At 42.7% G+C, this 19,307-nt stretch overlaps 1 protein-coding gene across 1 annotated transcript in view; it reads right to left on the bottom strand.

Annotated features, from left to right (window-relative positions):
- Positions 1-19,307, bottom strand: part of LOC308299767 (voltage-dependent N-type calcium channel subunit alpha-1B-like) — a gene marked incomplete at both ends in the record, with an annotated part of 244,047 nt that overhangs the window by 82,405 nt on the left and 142,335 nt on the right. Inside the window, 5 exons of the mRNA XM_080743555.1 lie at positions 4,501-4,607; positions 8,628-8,695; positions 9,487-9,604; positions 11,447-11,519; positions 18,998-19,129. Coding sequence (XP_080599681.1) covers positions 4,501-4,607; positions 8,628-8,695; positions 9,487-9,604; positions 11,447-11,519; positions 18,998-19,129 — 498 coding nt within the window. The remainder of the gene's footprint in view (positions 1-4,500; positions 4,608-8,627; positions 8,696-9,486; positions 9,605-11,446; positions 11,520-18,997; positions 19,130-19,307) is intronic.

Here is a 19,307-nt window from a genome sequence, read left to right as displayed (position 1 = left end):
TGATTGATTGAATACCATTGCCTCTCTCTTACAATAGTAACATCATACAGTACTGTAGACAACAGTCAATTGTAATGTGTTTTTCCCAACCTTACAGTAAGATTAAAATGCTTACTTTTTAATAATAATAGATACCTATTTCCTCCCTCTAGGGAAATTCAGTATTTTTAGCCCAACCCAGCTGATTCGCTGCCCACAAGGAGCGCGTGAGCAATTAGGGGTTAAGAGTCTTGCTCAGGGACACACATCGACATTGCTACCCTGGCCTGGAATCGAACCTGGGACAACCAGGGGCTCTGGTTCCCCAGGCTGGCTCCATTCAGCTTGGCGCCCCTAAAGTCAAGAGAAAAACATAACTATCTGATGATGAAGCACTGTCGTGTTAGAACTCTGTGTTACTATTAGTATTACCTGCAGCTCAAATGAACATGTTAACTTATCCAGTGCCAGGAATCTCCACTAGAGGGCGCCCAGTGGCCAGAGAATCCACCATAGACATACGCTGTATATGCACAAGCCGTGCGCAGCCATGATGCGCCTGAACACTTTCCTTTGTGTCATGAACAGGAACAGGATTTGAAGTTAGCTATTGGCTACCGCCACTCATTTTGGGGAGCCCAATTTTCGGCGAGTTAGCCGTGATTAAACCTTGCGCACCTCATGGATAGGCATGGAACAGAGAAAATGAGCTCTAAAGATCCTGGATTGCATTGGAGTGGACGGCAAATATCGGCGGCGCGACGCTCTCGCGGGCCGATGTAAACAAATCGCGGCCGGCTCGAAAATTTAGCCGGTGCTTCGGTAAGGCTTCTGGGTGTTTAAATAATTTTATATAAAAAGCCGAACTAGTTCGGGATCCGCACCCTGGACGATCAAAAGGCCGAAATAAAGCCGAACTAGTTTGGGATCGGCACAAAAAGAGTTAACACAAATAACTGTGATGACACTGACTAGGGAAAAATGTGCAAAGTTAGATACAACGGTGATTTGCAAGGCCTCTCAAACTCGTGTACATAATTACTCTTGAGACGCCACTTATACTTTGGTTCAAAGTCACTTTGTCCAGAACGGGAGAGGAATGTAGATTAACTTCACCAAGTGTTTGAAAGGCCTCGTAAATTATACACCATAACACAGTCTAGAAATAAAATGTCTGCAGAAATGAAAAGAAGAGGAAAAAAAGGCCGGACAAATATTCTCATCAAAGACTGTCTCCTCCAATACCGACTTAATTGAACGCATGATCAAACACTTTCAAAGGGAGCAGCATCAAAGTCAGACCAGACTCGAGATGTGATGTTTGCAGGGAGATGTTTTGTTTTTAAAGGGGCATTTAGCTTTAACATACTTCTGCGTTCATCTTAAAGTCTACTTGGGCTTTGGTGTGCTCCTCAGACAGTTTTTCAGTGGCTTTAATCAATATTTAGTTGTTTGATATTCATTTGATCAGTCATGCCACTTCAAACTCCATTTTAACCATGTTGGACTTCATGAAAACAGACATACACCTCCCGGAATGAAATGCCTGGATCCCGAGGCTACCTCCCTTGTAATGGTGATTGATAGTCCAAATGTGTTTCATTTATTTTATACATTTTCTTTTTCATTTAAATAAAATAGAACAATATCAGTCGTCTGCACCAGGGAGGTGTTTAAATGAGTCTAACATGGTTAAGGCAATAGCACACTTTGGGAGAGGTTTGATTTGTCTTGCCATGACGTAACTATTCCAATTGGTGAGATATATTGCGCCGTGGCACAGTTAATAATAAGAAATGAATAATCCAAAATAGCATTGAAGACTGAAACTCAAAGTCAATGTTTTTTGCACATAAATGAACAAAAACAAAGGTTCTTCTGACCATACCGGACCGGTATATAACATCATAGAACCCTGCACAGCATTTGTTTTAAAGACATTTGGAGATCGAAATTAAAACATGTCTTATTAAATAATAAGAAGAAGAAAATGTATCATGTGTTTACTAAAACTAACTAAAAGACACATTTACAGTACAGTATTCTTGCCCTGTGGAACCATAAGGGTTCCATATTGAGCAAGAACCTCACGATGTGATACGTATCACAATACTTGGGTCATGATAGGATTGTATCACGATATATTGCAATATGATATAAATTGTGATATATTGCGATATTGAGATGGATCACTGGGACTTCTAGAGGAGTTTCAGGAGCGGACTTCAAACATTGGTTTCTATGCAAGGGAAAACATTTTTTCCTCCAAAAGTATTGCGATACTACAGCCTGGAGTATCGATACATTATTGGGAATAATAATATATTTTGCAATATATTACTATATCGATTATATTGCCCATTTGTAGTACATTTTCAGAGTTAAATTATGGATTGATCGTGTAGATTGGGGTCCCTTGAGACACAAAAAATAAAAAATCACACCCGTGTGAAGTGGAGCTGTGTGTGTGTGTGTGTGTGTGTGTGTGTGTGTGTGTGTGTGTGTGTGTGTGTGTGTGTGTACCGATTTTTGTGACATCTGAAGAAAATATGTAGGAAAAGGAGCAAAAAGTGTGTTTTGGAGAAAATTCAAGATGGCGGAAAATCTATCATGGCGCAAATGGGCGTGGCCTATATGGGGAGATGCGTCATGACCCAAGGAATCCAGGGAAAAAATATTTTTAATTTTCCGACCTACGGTTCAAGAGTTACAGGCCAAAACGTAAAGTGGGGTGTTATGGCGCCACCATGCGGCCAAATGACACAATTATTTTTTATTTAATCCTTGAAATCATTATGAACCTCCTCTCCAAGTCTTGAAACTCTAGCCCCTATGGTTTGCGAGAGACAAATAATTGAATGTGAGTTTTTGCGATTCCCATTATAAGTCAATGGGGAAAATTAATTCACTAATAAATTAATATCAATTAAACTATTGAACCTTTCTCTTAGCAAGTTACTAGCCCACGATTCCCGAGTAAGCCGGTCGATTTGACATATGGCGCGAGTGTGTGGTGGCAAAACTGTGGGACTAGTAGCGTGCCGAAGTTTAGGAAGTTCAGGCTACATACAGACACACAGACAGACAGACACACAGACAGACACACAGACAGACCCACACGGCCACGTATAGGGAGCCTGTGCTTCACACAGCTCCAAAAATAAAAGGTTGGAAATCACTGCCATGCTATTGAGACGCTGACCAGACACTGACAGAGGGACACAGAGTGAGGGCAGACAGGCTGTCACAGTGAAGGAGGAGGAGGAGGGTACAGCCAGGGGCGTCACAAGGGGGGGAAGTGGGACTGAGTTACCAGGGCCCAAGGTGGAGGGGCCCTAGTAACTTTAGCTATTGAAAAATAGCAGATATACAAGCTCACAGCGAGCTTGTAGATCTGCTATTTTTGAAAAGTCGTGAAAATGTGTGCAAACCTTTCAATATATGTATTTTTTAAGCAAACATTTGTAGCTCAAATTTTGCTTCGGGGGGGGGGGGGGGGGGTCCCTAGAACTAAATATTTTGAGATAGAGGTCCGTGGCCAAATACATATCATCTTGGGGGTCCTCGACATGAAAAGGTTTGAGCACCACTGACATGGAAACGTAGGTTTCTTGCACACATTTTCAAAAATAGCAGATCTACAAGCTCGCAGCGCGGCACTCGGTGCCGCGCTGTGAGCTTGTGTATCTGCTATTTTTCAATAGTTAACATTCATGGGGGGCCCTTAGTGAATCCTTGTACCCAGGGCCCAGAATTTGGTGTGACGCCCCTGGGTACAGCAGCAGGCCAGTGGGCGTCAGTTGGAGGGAGACTGGCTGTAGATCAGTGTTTCTCAAAACGTTCACATTTCAAGGTCTCCCCATTACTCTGACAGTGTACAAATGGAACCAAATGGACCCGTTAGGGCAGGGGTCTTCAACGTTTGCAGGCCAAGGACCCCTTAGCTGAGAGAGAGAGATGAAGCAGGGACCCCCACAAACTTTTCGTAGATTCCATATAGTTTCATCGTTTGACAGCGCAATCGTCAGTGTATTTTGGACTCATGTCAATTTGTGTTTTCAGATATTTAACCACTTGAACCATCAACACTTAATAAACTTGACCTTTCACTGCGTACTTAGTCTGCTCTTTTTCCCCTCTAAACCAAAGCTCTTTGCTGAAAATAGCCAATCTACAAGCTCACAACACCTCGCAGCGTGAGGCGTTGTCAGCTTGTAGATCATGCTATTTTTGGATAAGTTCTCAGAATATGAACGCTAGGGTTGAAGTGGTTAATATAAAAAAGGAGAAAAAAAAGTTTCTATCACACAAAGATTTGGAGGACCCCCTGAGGTAACTCTGAGGACCCCCTAGGGGTCCTGGACTCCCTGTTGAAGAGCCTTGCGTTTGGGTTCATTTGGTTCCATTTGTACACTGTCAGAGTTACAGACTTGTATGGGTCAATTTAGACCCCCCTAAAGGAACCATCAGAGTCCCTGGGATCCACTTTGAGAACCACTGGTGGTAGATCATAGAACTTACGCGGCGATAGAGATGTTGGCGGCCGACATGGGGCTGACGTCCTTCACCTCCATGGCCTTCTGCAAGGCAAGCTTCTTATTGGCCGCCTCCTCTTGCTGCTCTTCGTCCTGACGGATGACAAACAAAGAGCAGTCGTCATCAGGTTCGTATAATACAGTCAGGTTTGTATAATACAGTCATGTTCGTATAATACAGTCAGGTTTGTATAATACAGTCAGGTTTGTATAATACAGTCAGGTTTGTATAATACAGTCAGGTTTGTATAACACTAGCCTGGATCCAGCCTGTTCGCTCCGTTCCACATTTTGTATTGTCTCTACACAAAATGTGGAACGGAGCGAACAGGCTGGATCCAGGCTAGTATAACACAGTCAGGTTTGTATAATACAGTCAGGTTTGTACAGTATAATACAGTCAACGTACAGCCAATTGAACTGTTTTCAGCTAAAGCTTTCCCCACAATAACAGAGACACTAGTATAGTATGGGTTTTAAAGGAGAATTCCGGACAATGTAATCTGATGTTATTCCATCCATTAATTAATCAGGCGTAGAGTAAAAAAAAAGTCAATTTCTAAAGCGTGTTGGCTCTGACATAAGGAAGTTGGGATCTAGCTTCCGTTTGCCTTTTTACGACCATTATTGACAAAACACTGGGGATACCTCTCTGCCATTATGAAGGAGAGATGTGAATAAGAAGAGGGAAATGTCGATCAATCCCACCGCACACGGTCGGAGCTGCCGAGGACTCGAGATAAAAAATAAATACAAATAAATAAAAGAAACTACCCATTGAGTTGTTCTTGGATATCATAATATCAGATTAGCGTAATAAAACGGCTAGTTCGGAATTCTCCTTTAAAGAGGTGGTGCCATAGTTTTGTACTTTTTCTATTTTGTATGTGTCTTCTATGGAGTTAACATTACCTTAATAGACCCCCCCAGCTGTGGATTTAATGTGCAAATTGGTCTTCCCTGTGTATTTTTGGTTACTTCCTGAAAGCTGAAAGCCTCTGAGTCAAAAGGCCCAAAATCTCATCCCCTCCCCTTTTACCATACACCCAACACTGTGGGTGTGGCTAACTTCAGCTGGGTCACCACCCATCTGCAAAACAGACATACTTAATGATTATGGGTGTGGCCACATGCCCACATCATTTTAACACTTTCTGTACACTTTTTGGGAAAACTCTTCCTCCTAGTATCCCACAACCATAATAGACAGCGACCCTGTTCAAGTATTTTTACTAGGGGTGTGTATCCATCCCCTACAAGGCGATTCGATACGTATCCGATACATGGGCTAACGATTCGATTCGGAAACGATACGGCTTACATACAGAACGATTCGATACGATTCGATTTGGTGCAATTTCGATACGATTTCGATTTTGTGGAATTTGATTCGATTCGATCCGATTCGATTCGATACGATTCGATACGGTGTGATCTGATACTTACGTTTAATGAAACATACATTTTCCATTTTTAATTAAGAAACTTGATCTATAAAGTAGCATGGCTGACCTTCAAATAATGGATATCTCATAAAAGACCAAGGAATAACAGAAAATTGTAAAGAAAGATGGATGACAAATCATTTTAGTATCATGTCATTGTTGTGTTCATTCTAAATAGACACAGACATGTAGATACAAAAAATAATTAATGTAAACTACAAAGCCTACTGACATGGTTTGAAAATCTGTCTCACACACCCATTTCTAAGAGCTTCACTTTAGCAGTTACAGTTGGTCAGGTGGAGAAATATAAAACAAACACACAAAAGGCCTGGCCCTTCAGGCTTCAGTACAGTGCAATAATTGTACTTTGCAAAGCTGCTATAATAACACTGAAAAACTAAAATACATCCTCACCAATGCCACAGATCAGATCAATCCTCAGCAATGCCACAGATCAGATCACCAAATAAAACTAGTAAAAGAGCCTGCTGTTATTCAGTCAATAAGATCATTTCAAAGAGATCCACTTTACAACAGTAACAACAGCAGTATAAAGTAAGTGCAACATTTGAAGTCTGGCACACATCATGTCTACTTGTTATCTTATGGCTCTACTGCAGTAGTTCTAAAAAAAAAATCAATGTCAAGGACCCCCAGTTTGACATATGGATCAGGCTCTTGTCTTAAGTTTAAATGGAACCAAATGGACCCATTAGGGTCCATTTGGTTCCATTTGTACACTCCATTGAGTTACACATACCCAAGGGTTCATTAGGGTCCATTTGGTTCCATTTGTACACTCCCCTGCTGAGTTACACATACCCAAGGGTCCATTTGGTTCCTATCATTTTGCCGAGGACCCCCTAGAACTGCCTCAAGGACCCTTGGGGGTCCCCGGACCCCACTTTGAAAACCAATACTCTATAGTCGCCCTTTGCAATAAAAGCTGATGCTGTGATTATTACCTTTGCTGTCGACAAGCGCGGGGACTTCTGATGGTTCTACTGGGAAAAGTGTTATCCAATCCATTACTGTCGCATTCTTATAAAATCCAAACTTGCGTTTCTCCACTGGAATAACCCATAGTGAATAGTGTGGGACTAGTCTACCACGTTGTTGGTTTGTTTACAAGTCGCTGTGTGTCGCACATGCGAGCGTCATACACGCACCAGTGTGCTATGTCGGAAGTAGCAGATCTATAAGTTTACAACCCATCCACATGCAACACCCTGCGGGCTTGTAGATCTGCGGCTTCCCACAGGACAGTGACTGTAGTACGCAGAAACCCAGCTCTAGCGGAGGACAGAGCAGCAGGCAGCTTTTTCTTTTTTTTTCTTTCCATTGCACTGCAGCACTGACTGCTAGCAGCGCTCACAAGTAATGATTTGTAACAGTAAACGATGAGTAAGTAAGTTCAGAATTTCACAGCAGGTTAATTATTTAATGCTAAAATCCGATTAATCCGATTAATAACTTTAGGACCGATACATCGACCGATACGGCCGCGATTTGGACCGATCCGGGTAAACGCGCATCGATGCGGCCGTATCGCTAGTGTTGAAACCGATAATCGATTCATATCGATTTTTTCCCGCACCCTTAATTTTTACGCATCCTCCGCGATAGAATCACATTTACACTGCATCTAAAGACTCCACCTTTTGCACAAAAATCGCCCATTTTTACCCGAATGTTCTTAGCTGCTTCTCCTGACGCTATTGTATTTGCACGATGTACACTTTGTAGAAAACTAATTTGTGGAAAATGTGGAAAATGTTTCCCTGGACGTTGTCCTACGCAATTTTCGTCATCAAAGTATCAGGTTACAGTTTGCTTCAGCAGTGACGGGCGCGCAGCAGCGAGAGCCTGCATTCTGCTACCTCCCCTCCTCTCTGTCCCTCTGCTCTCAAGACAAGTAGGAATAGGGAAGAAATAGCCAACCAGCAACCAAGCTTTTCTTCTGGAATTAACAAACTAGAATCCAAGCTTTTCTTCTGGAATTAACAAACTAGAATCCACTGTTCCACAGAGCGACAGAGGGTCTAACATTAGCGCTACTGTGCTAGCTAGCCGAGAGCCTGTATCTTACAAGAAGTTCGGCGGCCCTTCGGGCCACTCACCTCTAGAGTTCGGGCCACTCACCTCTAGAGTTCACAGCAAGATACTGTCTGTCTGTCTGTCTGTCTGTCTGTGTGTGTGTGTGTGTGTGTGTGTGTGTGTGTGTGTGTGTGTGTGTGTGTGTGTGTGTGTGTGTGTGTGTGTGTGTGTGTGTGTGTTGCTAAAATGAAAACATTGAAATAATGAAAATAAAACATTGGCAGGCCTATTATAGTAATAATAATAACACAATTAGGCCAAAACTTTTTTTTTTCAAAAAACTTTTTTTTTCCAAAAAACTTTTTTTTTTCAAAAAACTTGTTTTTTCTCAAAAAACTTGTTTTTTCTCAAAAAACTTGTTTTTTCTCAAAAAAAGAACTACCCATATTTGGCCATTACACACACCACACTGCCGTAACATGGCGGTGAAGGCCGCACAGCGGCCTGAACTAATCATAATACCTGATCATCATTTTTTTAGGGGGGAACAAAATCATGGCACCCCATCTTTAATTTGTTAATGTCTTGACTCTTGATCCTGTTCGGATGGTAAAGAGGGCCAGCCTACCTTGGTTAGCTCCTGTGCGTTGGCCAGATTATCCACAGCGATAGCCAAGAAGACATTCAGGAGGGTGTCTGTGGATCTGGGCTCAGGAAAGATAGCAGAGATCTGCGCTCCGAAGAGCGCACTTTTTTTAAGACCTGAGGCCGATTCTATGAATGCATTCTAAATCAGCAGTTCAAACTCTTTCAGGATTTTTCAAAAATGTAAAAGAATTGTAGACGTACAAGCTCACAGCGTTAGAGCGAATAGAAGCGTAGCGAGCTTGTATATCTGCTATTTTTTAAATAGATAATGCTAAAATCACAGATCCCGGTTTTAATGTATTAAAATAAGAGGACCTAAAAAGGGCAGTTACTGTATGTGGACAGTCTATGACGTATGTATGATATGACTCCATATTTTATGATATGACTCCATATTTTGACGAGGTTTCGGCGCTATCCGACGGCCATTTCCCCAAAAATGGGACATGTTATGTGAGCGATGTGTAGCAAGAAATTTGGCATTATTGGGAGATAAGCCCCGGATAGACCCAAAGACAAACACACATGGTCGTTGTCGGGTGGACACCTCGTATCTCCAAATTTAAAATGTGTCTGTTCTTTCGCAAAGTAAAGCCCTGCTTCATCGTACAAGGCCGTCGCACAAAAGTAGTGAAAACAGCCGATTTACAAGCACACAACGCCTCGCGGTGCGAGGCGTTGTGTGCTTGTAGATCCGCTGTTTTCACTAGTTTAAATCATTTTTAAAATGATAAATGCAAAACGAACGGTTCTGGACATACAAGGTTTTCACCCGACAACGACGACATGCAACAACACATGCCTGCCATACTGTCCAATAATTACAAAAAAAAGGATACAGTTTCCAAAGAGTGTGAGAACAATGAAGTACACAGAAGAAAACATTCCACGATGCACGCCTCCCTGGGACTCGATGCCATGGTACATCACTGCATTCCAGTCCTCGCCAGTCAGAATCTGAGGCCGAGCAGACAGTGGCGTCAGTTCAGAAAAAGCTAAGGTATGGCAACATGACTGTTGTCTTGCACGCGCGCGACCGGTCATGTTGCCATACCTTGGCAACAGGCACAATACATTTTTTTAAGAAGTACATTTTATTTCATTTTTATTTTTTGGGTTGTTCAAGTGCAGCTAAACTTGGCATGTTAGTAAACGTGCCACGATTAACAATAATGCATTGCACCTGTGCAGCTGACCTGCGGAACCTGGGAATATACCATTTTGTCAAGATGGGGAGAATACAAGTGTGGAGAATATAATTATAATAACTTGTTAAAGTTAAATTGTTAAATTTTGCATTTGTAGTTATTTTACTGTAATTTAACAACATAATAACCAGCACAGATAGACACAGAGACATTCATGGATTTATATTTAAAAGTAACTTTTATTTTCCCCCCTGGACCCAGGGTATGGCAGCTGCATACCCCTGCCATACCCAATTGACGCCCGTGCGAGCAGACGTTCAAGGAGTTCAAGGAAGAGAGAATATGACTTACACCACACGAAGCCTTGAATTCAAGGCTTTGTGGGGTGTGTAATTGAAAGAAAATAACTAAGATTCTTTGGGCGGTGAACTACTCCTTTAAAATGTTAGTAGACTGGAGAAACAAGGACAAGAAGGACCTAAGGCTGCGTTCACACTAGCACTGACAAAGCAACAGGCTACGTTTTTATTTATTTATTATTATTTATATTTTAATAGAAGCCCAGAGACGTCTTTCAGAACTCACACTGAAGCAGAGCTCGACCGATGGCAGATTTTGGGGGCAGATTTTTGTGGCACATCCCGAGTTCTTCGACCAGTGCTTCCCAAACATTTTAGCTCAAGACCCAAAAGAGAGATTAGATGTTTGCCCGGGACCCAAGCTAGTGAATATAGCAGATCTACAAGCTCACAACGGGTCGCTTCGTGCCGCGTTGTGAGCTTGTAGACCTGCTATTTTCACTTCTTTAGAAACATTTTGGGGTTGTTTTTAATTGATGAAAGGTTGTGATATTTGCTGTTTAAACTTTAAAAAATCTTTTTAAATAATATATATATAAATATTTTTTAATATAGGAAAAGGATATGGTTTCCTCCACACTACAGGCGGTTGCCGTCGGGGCTGCCACTAGGATCAGCGGTGGCCGCACCGCGGTGACACAAACACACTCGCTTGGTGAGTAAACGCCGCGCGGTATTTCACAAAGATGAACACAATCCATCTCTCACCGCCCGCGTACGAATGCACAAACGAGCACGCTCGCGGGGGATTTCACGGGACCGCGCCCGCTCGCCTCGCTGCCCCAAAACTTCGCTGCACGGCCAAAATAGCCGCCCGCCTCCCATTGAAAATGAATTGCTAGGAGGCGGTGATAGGGTGCGATATATCGGACGGACCGATGCATCGGTCGGGGTCTACGCCGAAGCGTCAGTCAATATGTTTTTATTTCACCACACTGTCACTTTGCTAGTGTGAGCGTAACAGAATATGTGAAATGCAATTACTTTTCAGAGTGAGGGGTTATAACAATACTCTCACTGGAAGGTTTCATCAATGGCCAGGCGTTATACGCAGACCAGTCACTCCTACTAATTAAAAATTACGATAAGATAAAGATCATTCTTTTCTTTCTCTCATTCTATTCACTGTTCTCTCATTTCTATCATGTACAGAGGCCTCACGAGGGAGAGAGATGAAGAGAGAGAGAGAGAGAGAGAGAGAGAGAGAGAGAGAGAGAGAGAGAGAGAGAGAGAGAGAGAGAGAGAGAGAGAGAAAGGGGCAGGAAAAGTTCAAAGTAAACAGAAGAACAGACCTGGAACACAGTGAGGATGGCAGCTGGGAAGGTATCAAAGTTTGTTGTCGGCGTCTTGTCTTCAAAGTTAAACCTACATGGAAGAGGTAGAGCACAGTGGGGAGTTCACGTCAGGATGAGGAAGGTGGAACACAAACACAATACAGATTGCAGGGATTCCCAACCCTATCTCCATTCAGAAACATTGCCATTCAGAAGATTGACTTACATTATTCTAAATGGAGGTGTCACCTACACCTAACCTAAACCCTAACCTCAGTGGGGGTATTTCTGAATGGGGATGTTTCTAAGTGGGGGTGTTTCTGAATGGAGGTCTGCCCCCGAGACGTGCACACCAGTCAGAATTACTGACAAGTGGTCAGATGGATGCAGCCGAAGCCTTTACGAAAATACATACAAATTTGAAACTTGGAGATACGAGGTTTCTGCCTGACAGTGACGAAATATTCATTTGAATATGACATAGAGAGACTGTATGGGGGGGGGGGGGGGGGGGGGGATTGTTCATTTGAAGTGTAACTAATGCTAATCCGAGGATTTTATTGTATTTAAGCATTTGTTTGGGAAAGCACTACTTTGCTCAACATTGTTGAGGGTTGCCGCTGATTACAGTATCTCCAAGCAACACGTGTTTCCATTCGCGGGGAAGAGAAATGGTGAACACAATGACACCCACGCACTCACAGCACGGTACACACAGTACATCAATACTGTGTACAATATTATGTAAGAGATGACTGCAAAGGCCAAAAGGTCACGGGTCTCCAAGTGAACTCTACCATCTCTCCTCCTGCCACTCAAACTCTCTCTCACACACACGTTTTAGAGCATAGAGCATATCTGTGGTCATAAAGAGGACATACTTAACAATAAATGCAATTTAAATTTTGCCTGTCCAAAACCGTTTGTTTTGAATTCATCATTTTAAAAATGATTTAAACTAGTGAAAACAGCCGATCTACAAGCACACAACGCCTCGCACCGCGAGGCGTTGTGTGCTTGTAGATCTGCTGTTTTCACTACTTTTGCGCGACAGCCTTGTATGATGAAGCAGGGCATTACTTTGCGAAAGAAAGTACACATTTGAAACTTGGAGATACGAGGTTTCCACCCGACAACGACGATATGTTTGTATTTTTATGACAAAAGTCCAATCTTAACTACTTCCTTTCAAACAAAACCCAATGCACGATTACATCAGCAAGCCCGTTTTTAGTTAGCCTAGTAAACGACCAACTTCCGTATTACAGAAAATGAAAATGCTTTCCGGAAGAGGGCGGTTTACGAGGCTAATCACTAGTAGTTATGAATCAATCAATGTCAATCAAGCTAGCCCGCCCCTACTAAGAGCATAGCCTACTTTATCATCAATTTTAAAACACATGGGACCATAATTTTACAAAATGCATATCATGATGATCGAAAGAAGACTTTAAACTAGCAAATGGAAGTATGAAGTATTTATGGCAATGTTTATTAAGGTAATAAAATCAGGTGTAGAGTTGTACTTCCTAATTTATATGGAGTCGGTGCTCTTCAGTGAAACAGGTAGGTATACATATCTGTTGACTATTGTGCGTGCCCGTCAGTGGTGTAGAGGGTATCTGCACATTTCTAAAGTGACAATTTAAGAGTCATCTTACGATGAACTTCCTTGGCCCTTCTTGATCTGAAAACATTTGAGGTGAGAAATGGTTAAACTTGCTTCAGCTCTCTCTCTCTCTCTCTCTCTCTCTCTCTCTCTCTCTCTCTTCCCCCCCCCTCTCCCTCGCACTGCACACATCACAAACAGTATGTAGCAAACAGTAGGAGACTTCATATGTCCAAAACTGCGCCACGTTTCAAGCTTGCGGATCTGCTACTTTTGATGCTTTTGAGTGATGCCATAATGTAATCAAGTAGGGGGTTGATTTAGGAAAAAACTAACACAAAAAAACTAAAATATGGAGATAGGAGGTTTCTGCCTCAACAGCGACGCAACGTAATAACACTATTGGTTTCTCTCTCTCTCCAGCATGCCTGCCTGCCTCCCTCTCTCTCTCTCTCTCTCTCTCTCTCTCTCTCTCTCTCTCTCTCTCTCTATCTCTCTCCCTCCACAGAAGAGGATTAGTACAGTCATGTCTTCATGTGGTGTTGTGTGCTGCCGCTGTGCAGACTGTGTGTTTACTGTGATAATGTGAGACGGGAAGCTCCTGCGTTTAGCTTCCACAGAGCGTCTGCCGGGACTTCATTAAGCCAATCCCCACGACACGCGGCGCCGTTGTCGGGGTGGAAAACCTTGTATGTCCAAAAGGTTCGCTTTGTCTGTATAATTTAAAAATGCTTTTAAATGGTGAAAACAGCCGATCTACAAGCACGCAACGCCTCGCGCGGCGAGGTGTCGCGTGCTTGTAGATCAGCTGTTTTCACTAGTTTTGTGCGACAGTCTTGTATGATGAAGCAGGGTTTACTTTACGAAGACGTACAAATGTGAAACAAGGTTTCTGCCCGACAGTGACGACAGGCATATCGTCACTGCCGGTTGAAGACCTTGTATGTCCTTCTCCAAAAATAAACTTGATACTTTTCAGGGTTCAAATGAAAAAAAATTGCAAAAATATCAGAACATGTCACGATGTGTCGTGTTTTGTGCTTGTAGATCTGATAATAATTATCAGATCTACAAGAATACAATGCTCCGGTGCCATCCTTCTTCTACACGTCGTGCCAGTCCCGCTTCTAAGATGCCCCGGACCAGCCAGGACTTGGAGCTTGGGTCAAACCCCTTAGTTCCTAGCGAAATACACTAGACTGATGTCACAAGCTGCTCATCATGAAGTCCAACATCCACATTGGAGTCACGCCATTTCCATCTGGATCCCAGGATCCACATCATCTTCCTAGTTTTGTCTGCCAGGAGATTGTGTGTGTGTGTGTGTGTGTGTGTGTGTGTGTGTGTGTGTGTGTGTGTGTGTGTGTGTGTGTGTGTGTGTGTGTGCGTGCGTGCGTGCGCGTGTGTGCATGTACACTGTGCTGACAGTATTATCCTATATTGCATCTACTACAGTACACACACTTCCTTTCAGTTTATCACATCATTGTCGGGCAGAAACTACTTATCTCCTTATTCTAACTTGGTGTTTTTTCGTAAATAAATGCCCCACATGATCATACAGCAGCGTCGCACGAAAGCATCAAAAGTAGCAGGTCCGCAAGCTCGAAAACGCAGGGCGAAGCGACACGTTTCGAGCTTGTCAATTCGCCATTTTAGCTATTTTTCCATTTTAAAAACCTTTAAAACCTGGAACGCATTTTAACCACTTCATTATTTTATGCTTTAACCATTTAAAAAAAAGCAGATATACAAGCTCACAGCGCAGCACCGAGTGCCACGCTGCAAGCTTGTAGATCTGCTATTTTTTTTTTAAATCTGGAAAATGTTTTTTAGGCGAAAGTTTGTAACTCAAATCTTTCTTTCTCAGGGTCCTTTGAACAAAATATTTCGAGATGGGGGTCCGTGGTCAAATAGGCTATATCATTCCAGGGGTCCTTGACATTAAAAAGTTTGAGCACCACTGATATAGAAACATATGTTTTTTTTTTCTTTTCTTTTTTTTTCTTTTTTTTTTCAGCAAACCTTTAGGATTAAGAAGACTTTTTTAGGTACTTAATCTTGAAAGGAGTAACAGATTTGGACATATGAGGTTTCCACTCGACAGAGACAATGTATTTTTCCATGCCCAGCAGACAGCCAAATCCAGTGGCATCAGTTTAGCAAAAGCTAAGGTATGGCAACATGACTGGTGTTTTGCATGTGCGCGAAGGCGCGCGAGCAAGACCAGTCATGTTGCCATACCTTAGCAACAGGCATGATGAATTTATTTTAAGAAGTACATTTTCTTTTTTCCCCCTGTAGCCAAGGTAGGGCAACTGCCATACACTTGCCATACCCAACTGACGCCTCTGGCCAAATCTCGACAGAAAGCCAGAGCCTGCTTCCACCACCTCCACCACCCCCGTCTCGCGCTGTACATCGTTCAATTTTCACTTGATCCAACAGGGAGATTATTCTGGGCACATGTCTATCTGACCATGTGCTAACGCACTTGGACAGCGGGGGGAAGAACACTAGAAAAACATGCTAATCTTCATAGTATCCATTATTTAGTTCTTTTAACGAAAAGCCCCTTTCCAGGAGGCGAGTGAAAAATGTGACACATACAGTATACTGTATGTATTAACTTACGAATCTTAAATCTCTTGTGAATCAAGTGACATTGTGATGAAGCCAACAGAGTAATCACGTATAGTATACTGTAGCTACTGTATTCTCTAGATACGGTCTTATATCTTCGTGAAAGTAATCCACTATATTAAACACCATGCGCCCCTCCCTATTCGCTGTGAGCTTATAGATCATATTATTTTCGCCGAAGACGTTTGGTGTAGGGAGGGAAGAAAGGGAGGGAGCATTGTAAAAAATAATTGCGACCGAAGGAAAAGGTCACAGCTTGTCCGTGTCCGTCCGTTTTACGATCTATAGGTTTGGCGCTCTGACATCATCACTGTGATGTCACACTAACAGAATCCCTTTTACCCATATATGGAGTTCCCTGATGTCATCAATATTAATTATGCCCTGTTAGAGAGATCCCTGTGATACCCGGGGGAACAAATCCCTTTTATGCCCATATATGGAGATATGAAGATCCCTGTGATGCCAGGGGTACAAATCCCTTTATGCCCATATATGGAGATCCCTGATGTCCTCATCACTGTGCTGTTGCCCTGGGCTTCTTACTAGTAATGATGCATTTGGAACAAGTGAAATTACCTGTTCCTCTTTAAGTAAGACTACAAGAATAGTTTGAAGATGGAAATAGATGGTGTGTGTGTGTGTGTGTGTGTGTGTGTGTGTGTGTGTGTGTGTGTGTGTGTGTGTGTGTGTGTGTGTGTGTGTGTGTGTGTGTGCGTGCGTGCGTGCATGTCTAGCCTGATGTGCTTGGCTCGGAGAGGATCACACAGTGAAATCCTGAGTGTTCATTTAACCGCAAGTGTAAAATAAACTGAGCCGCGAGCGCCCGTTTTTGACACTCAGGATCTTGCCGTGCACGTTGGACGTCAGCGTATTTTCACACTTGTCAGTCATGTTGTGACGCTGATGATATGAAATGAGGCTGCAACCATAGCAACAGCAGCCCCCCCCCCTGTTCCCCCCTGTTGATGCCGTCCAATAGGAAAGGTGCACTTCTCATTGCCGGGTCCAAGTTACTACAGGGGGTCCTCCAAATCTTGAACCCTTGCATCCCTATTCTGAGGAGAACTTTAGCCAAAAATAACAGATAATAGTAGATCGGCTATTTTTGGCAAATTTGGAGTGAAAGGGCAACGATTTAAGTGGTTAAATGTCTAAAAAAAACACATGAATCCAACATAGACTGATGACAGTGCTGTCAAACACGTCTATGAATCCATCTATGAAATCTGTGAAAATATGATACAATATGTATATATCAGCTAAGGGGTCCTTGGCCTGAACGGGTCGGAATTGAATAGTCAGCCAGCCCAGACCTGCCAGGTGTCACACAATTCACTACACGACACGCTCCCCCCACTGAGACACACACATCACTGCTGGCAGCCACAAACCTCCTATCTCCACATTTCAACTTTTGACGTTACTTTGTTGTTGTTATTCTTTTGTACATTTATGACCTACTTCAGTGGTTTTCAACCCTTTTCACATCAAAGGTCCGTTATTTCATTTGCATTTGAGCCACGGGCCACCGTTTGATGACATTTAGCCTCTCAGACAAAAGACGTTGAAGATGTTGTCCACAATTCCATACTGTATTGATCTGGTGCCATAGGAGATAACTCTATTTGTGTAAGACTGCAGATTGCATAAGATTGCAGATGTTTAACAATAACTTAACTCTCAAAAATGAAACCAAATGGACCCTTACAGGGTTTCATTTTACACTCTCAAAAGTTTAAGGTCCATTAAGGGTCCATTTGGTTACCAACTCTCCATAATTTAGCTGGGGTTTCAACCAGTGGTCCCCGGACCTTCATACGAGAGTGTCGCACAAAAGTAGTGACATTTAATCGTATTAATAATAAATAAATAATCACACCCAATGTGAAGTGAGCGGTGGTCGTGCTTGCATAACATCTTCAGACTAGGATTTGAGTCTAGGATGTACAGGCTATGCTACACACACACGTTTTGCTATGGCAAAACACTGAGGAAAAAGGCTACAGACATACGACATATGACAAACATGATGCTACGTACACACATTTTGCTATGACAAAACGCTGAGGAAAAAGGCTACAGACACACGCACAGCCACTCTATGGAGCGGTTTACGTGCTACACACACACACGTTTTGCTATGGCAAAACGCTGAGGAAAAAGGCTACAGACACACGACATATGACATCACTAGACAAACATGATGCTACGTACACACATTTTACTATGGAAAACACTGAGGAAAAAGGCTACAGACATACGACATATGACATCACTAGACAAACATGATGCTACGCACACACATTTTACTATAGCAAAACGCTGAGGAAAAAGGCTACGGACACACGCACAGCCACTTATAGGAGTGATTTGCACCGCTCAAAAAGGAAAAAAGGAAGGGTTTTGGACATACAATGTTTCCATCCAACAGCGAGGATATCAAAGGCTTGGCTGCACTGCCAGCTACCTGCTGCTTCAGCACATCTGTTGCTGCTGCACCTCTTCTACTGCTGCTGCAATAACACTTAATCAAACTAATCCATTTAATCTGATATAGAAAAAAACTGATAATGTCAAGGACATCTAGAATTATATCTACTAGTCCTGTGCCCGTGGGTGTGCAGTGCACAGTATATGAGTGCACAGAGTATGAGGGATTGAATGTCCCTGAGGAGTCTCAGAAGTAATGTTGGAGAATCCAGACCGGTGCCCGTTGGGCAGAATAGTCACCATTGACGTCCAGTTGTGCAATACCCGTTGTATGTGATGTCAGTCATCTCCAAAGTTGGTCACTTGTTTCATCATGTCAGACAGACATTATTTGGGCATTGTTTCAGCATGCGACTGTTAACATGGTGGCGACACTGTTTAATATCAGTGATGTCAGCATGCAGACTGTTTCACCTGTTTATGCTCATACTGTATATGGTCATTGTCGGGTGAAAACATTGTATGTCCAAAACCGTTCGTTTTGCATTTATCATTTTAAAAATGATTTAAACTAGTGAAAACAGCCGATCTATTATAGATCTGCTGTTTACACTACTTTTGTGCGACGGTCTTGTATGATAAAGCAGGGCTTTACTTGCGAAAGAACGTACAAATTTGAAACTTGGAGATACAAGGTTTCCACTCGACAACGACGATATGGTGTTCTGTGATGTCAGTCAGTGATGTCGGGCATTGTTTCAGCATGTGGCTGTTACCATGGTGGCGACAATGTTTAATATCACTGATTTCAGCATGCAGACAGACAGTGGACGGTGGGCAGACATTCCGTAAATGAATAGTTAGATTTGGAAGGGAACACTCACGCTCCTCCGAAGAGCTGCATGCCAAGCAGGGCGAACACCACGATGAAGAGGAAGAGGAGGAAGAGCAAGCTGATGATGGACTTCATGGAGTTGAGCAGAGAGACCACCAGGTTCCTCAGGGAGTTCCAGTATCTGGGGAACAAGCACACAGAGACACTCATGAACAGGCACATGCACACATACTGTAGATATAAAAGGGGTCCCTTTTACCCGTCTGTAAAAAGTGTTCTCTCCAGAGAATGCCGTTTTTAATAAGGTGAATGAAATGCAAATGCCCTCTTTCCATGCCATATCTGAAGGCAGAATTCAA

Source organism: Nannobrachium achirus (genome assembly GCF_963921795.1).
Source record: "Nannobrachium achirus genome assembly, chromosome: 15".
NCBI classification, from domain to species: Eukaryota; Metazoa; Chordata; class Actinopteri; order Myctophiformes; family Myctophidae; genus Nannobrachium; species Nannobrachium achirus.
This window is presented reverse-complemented; position numbering and strand designations above follow the sequence as displayed.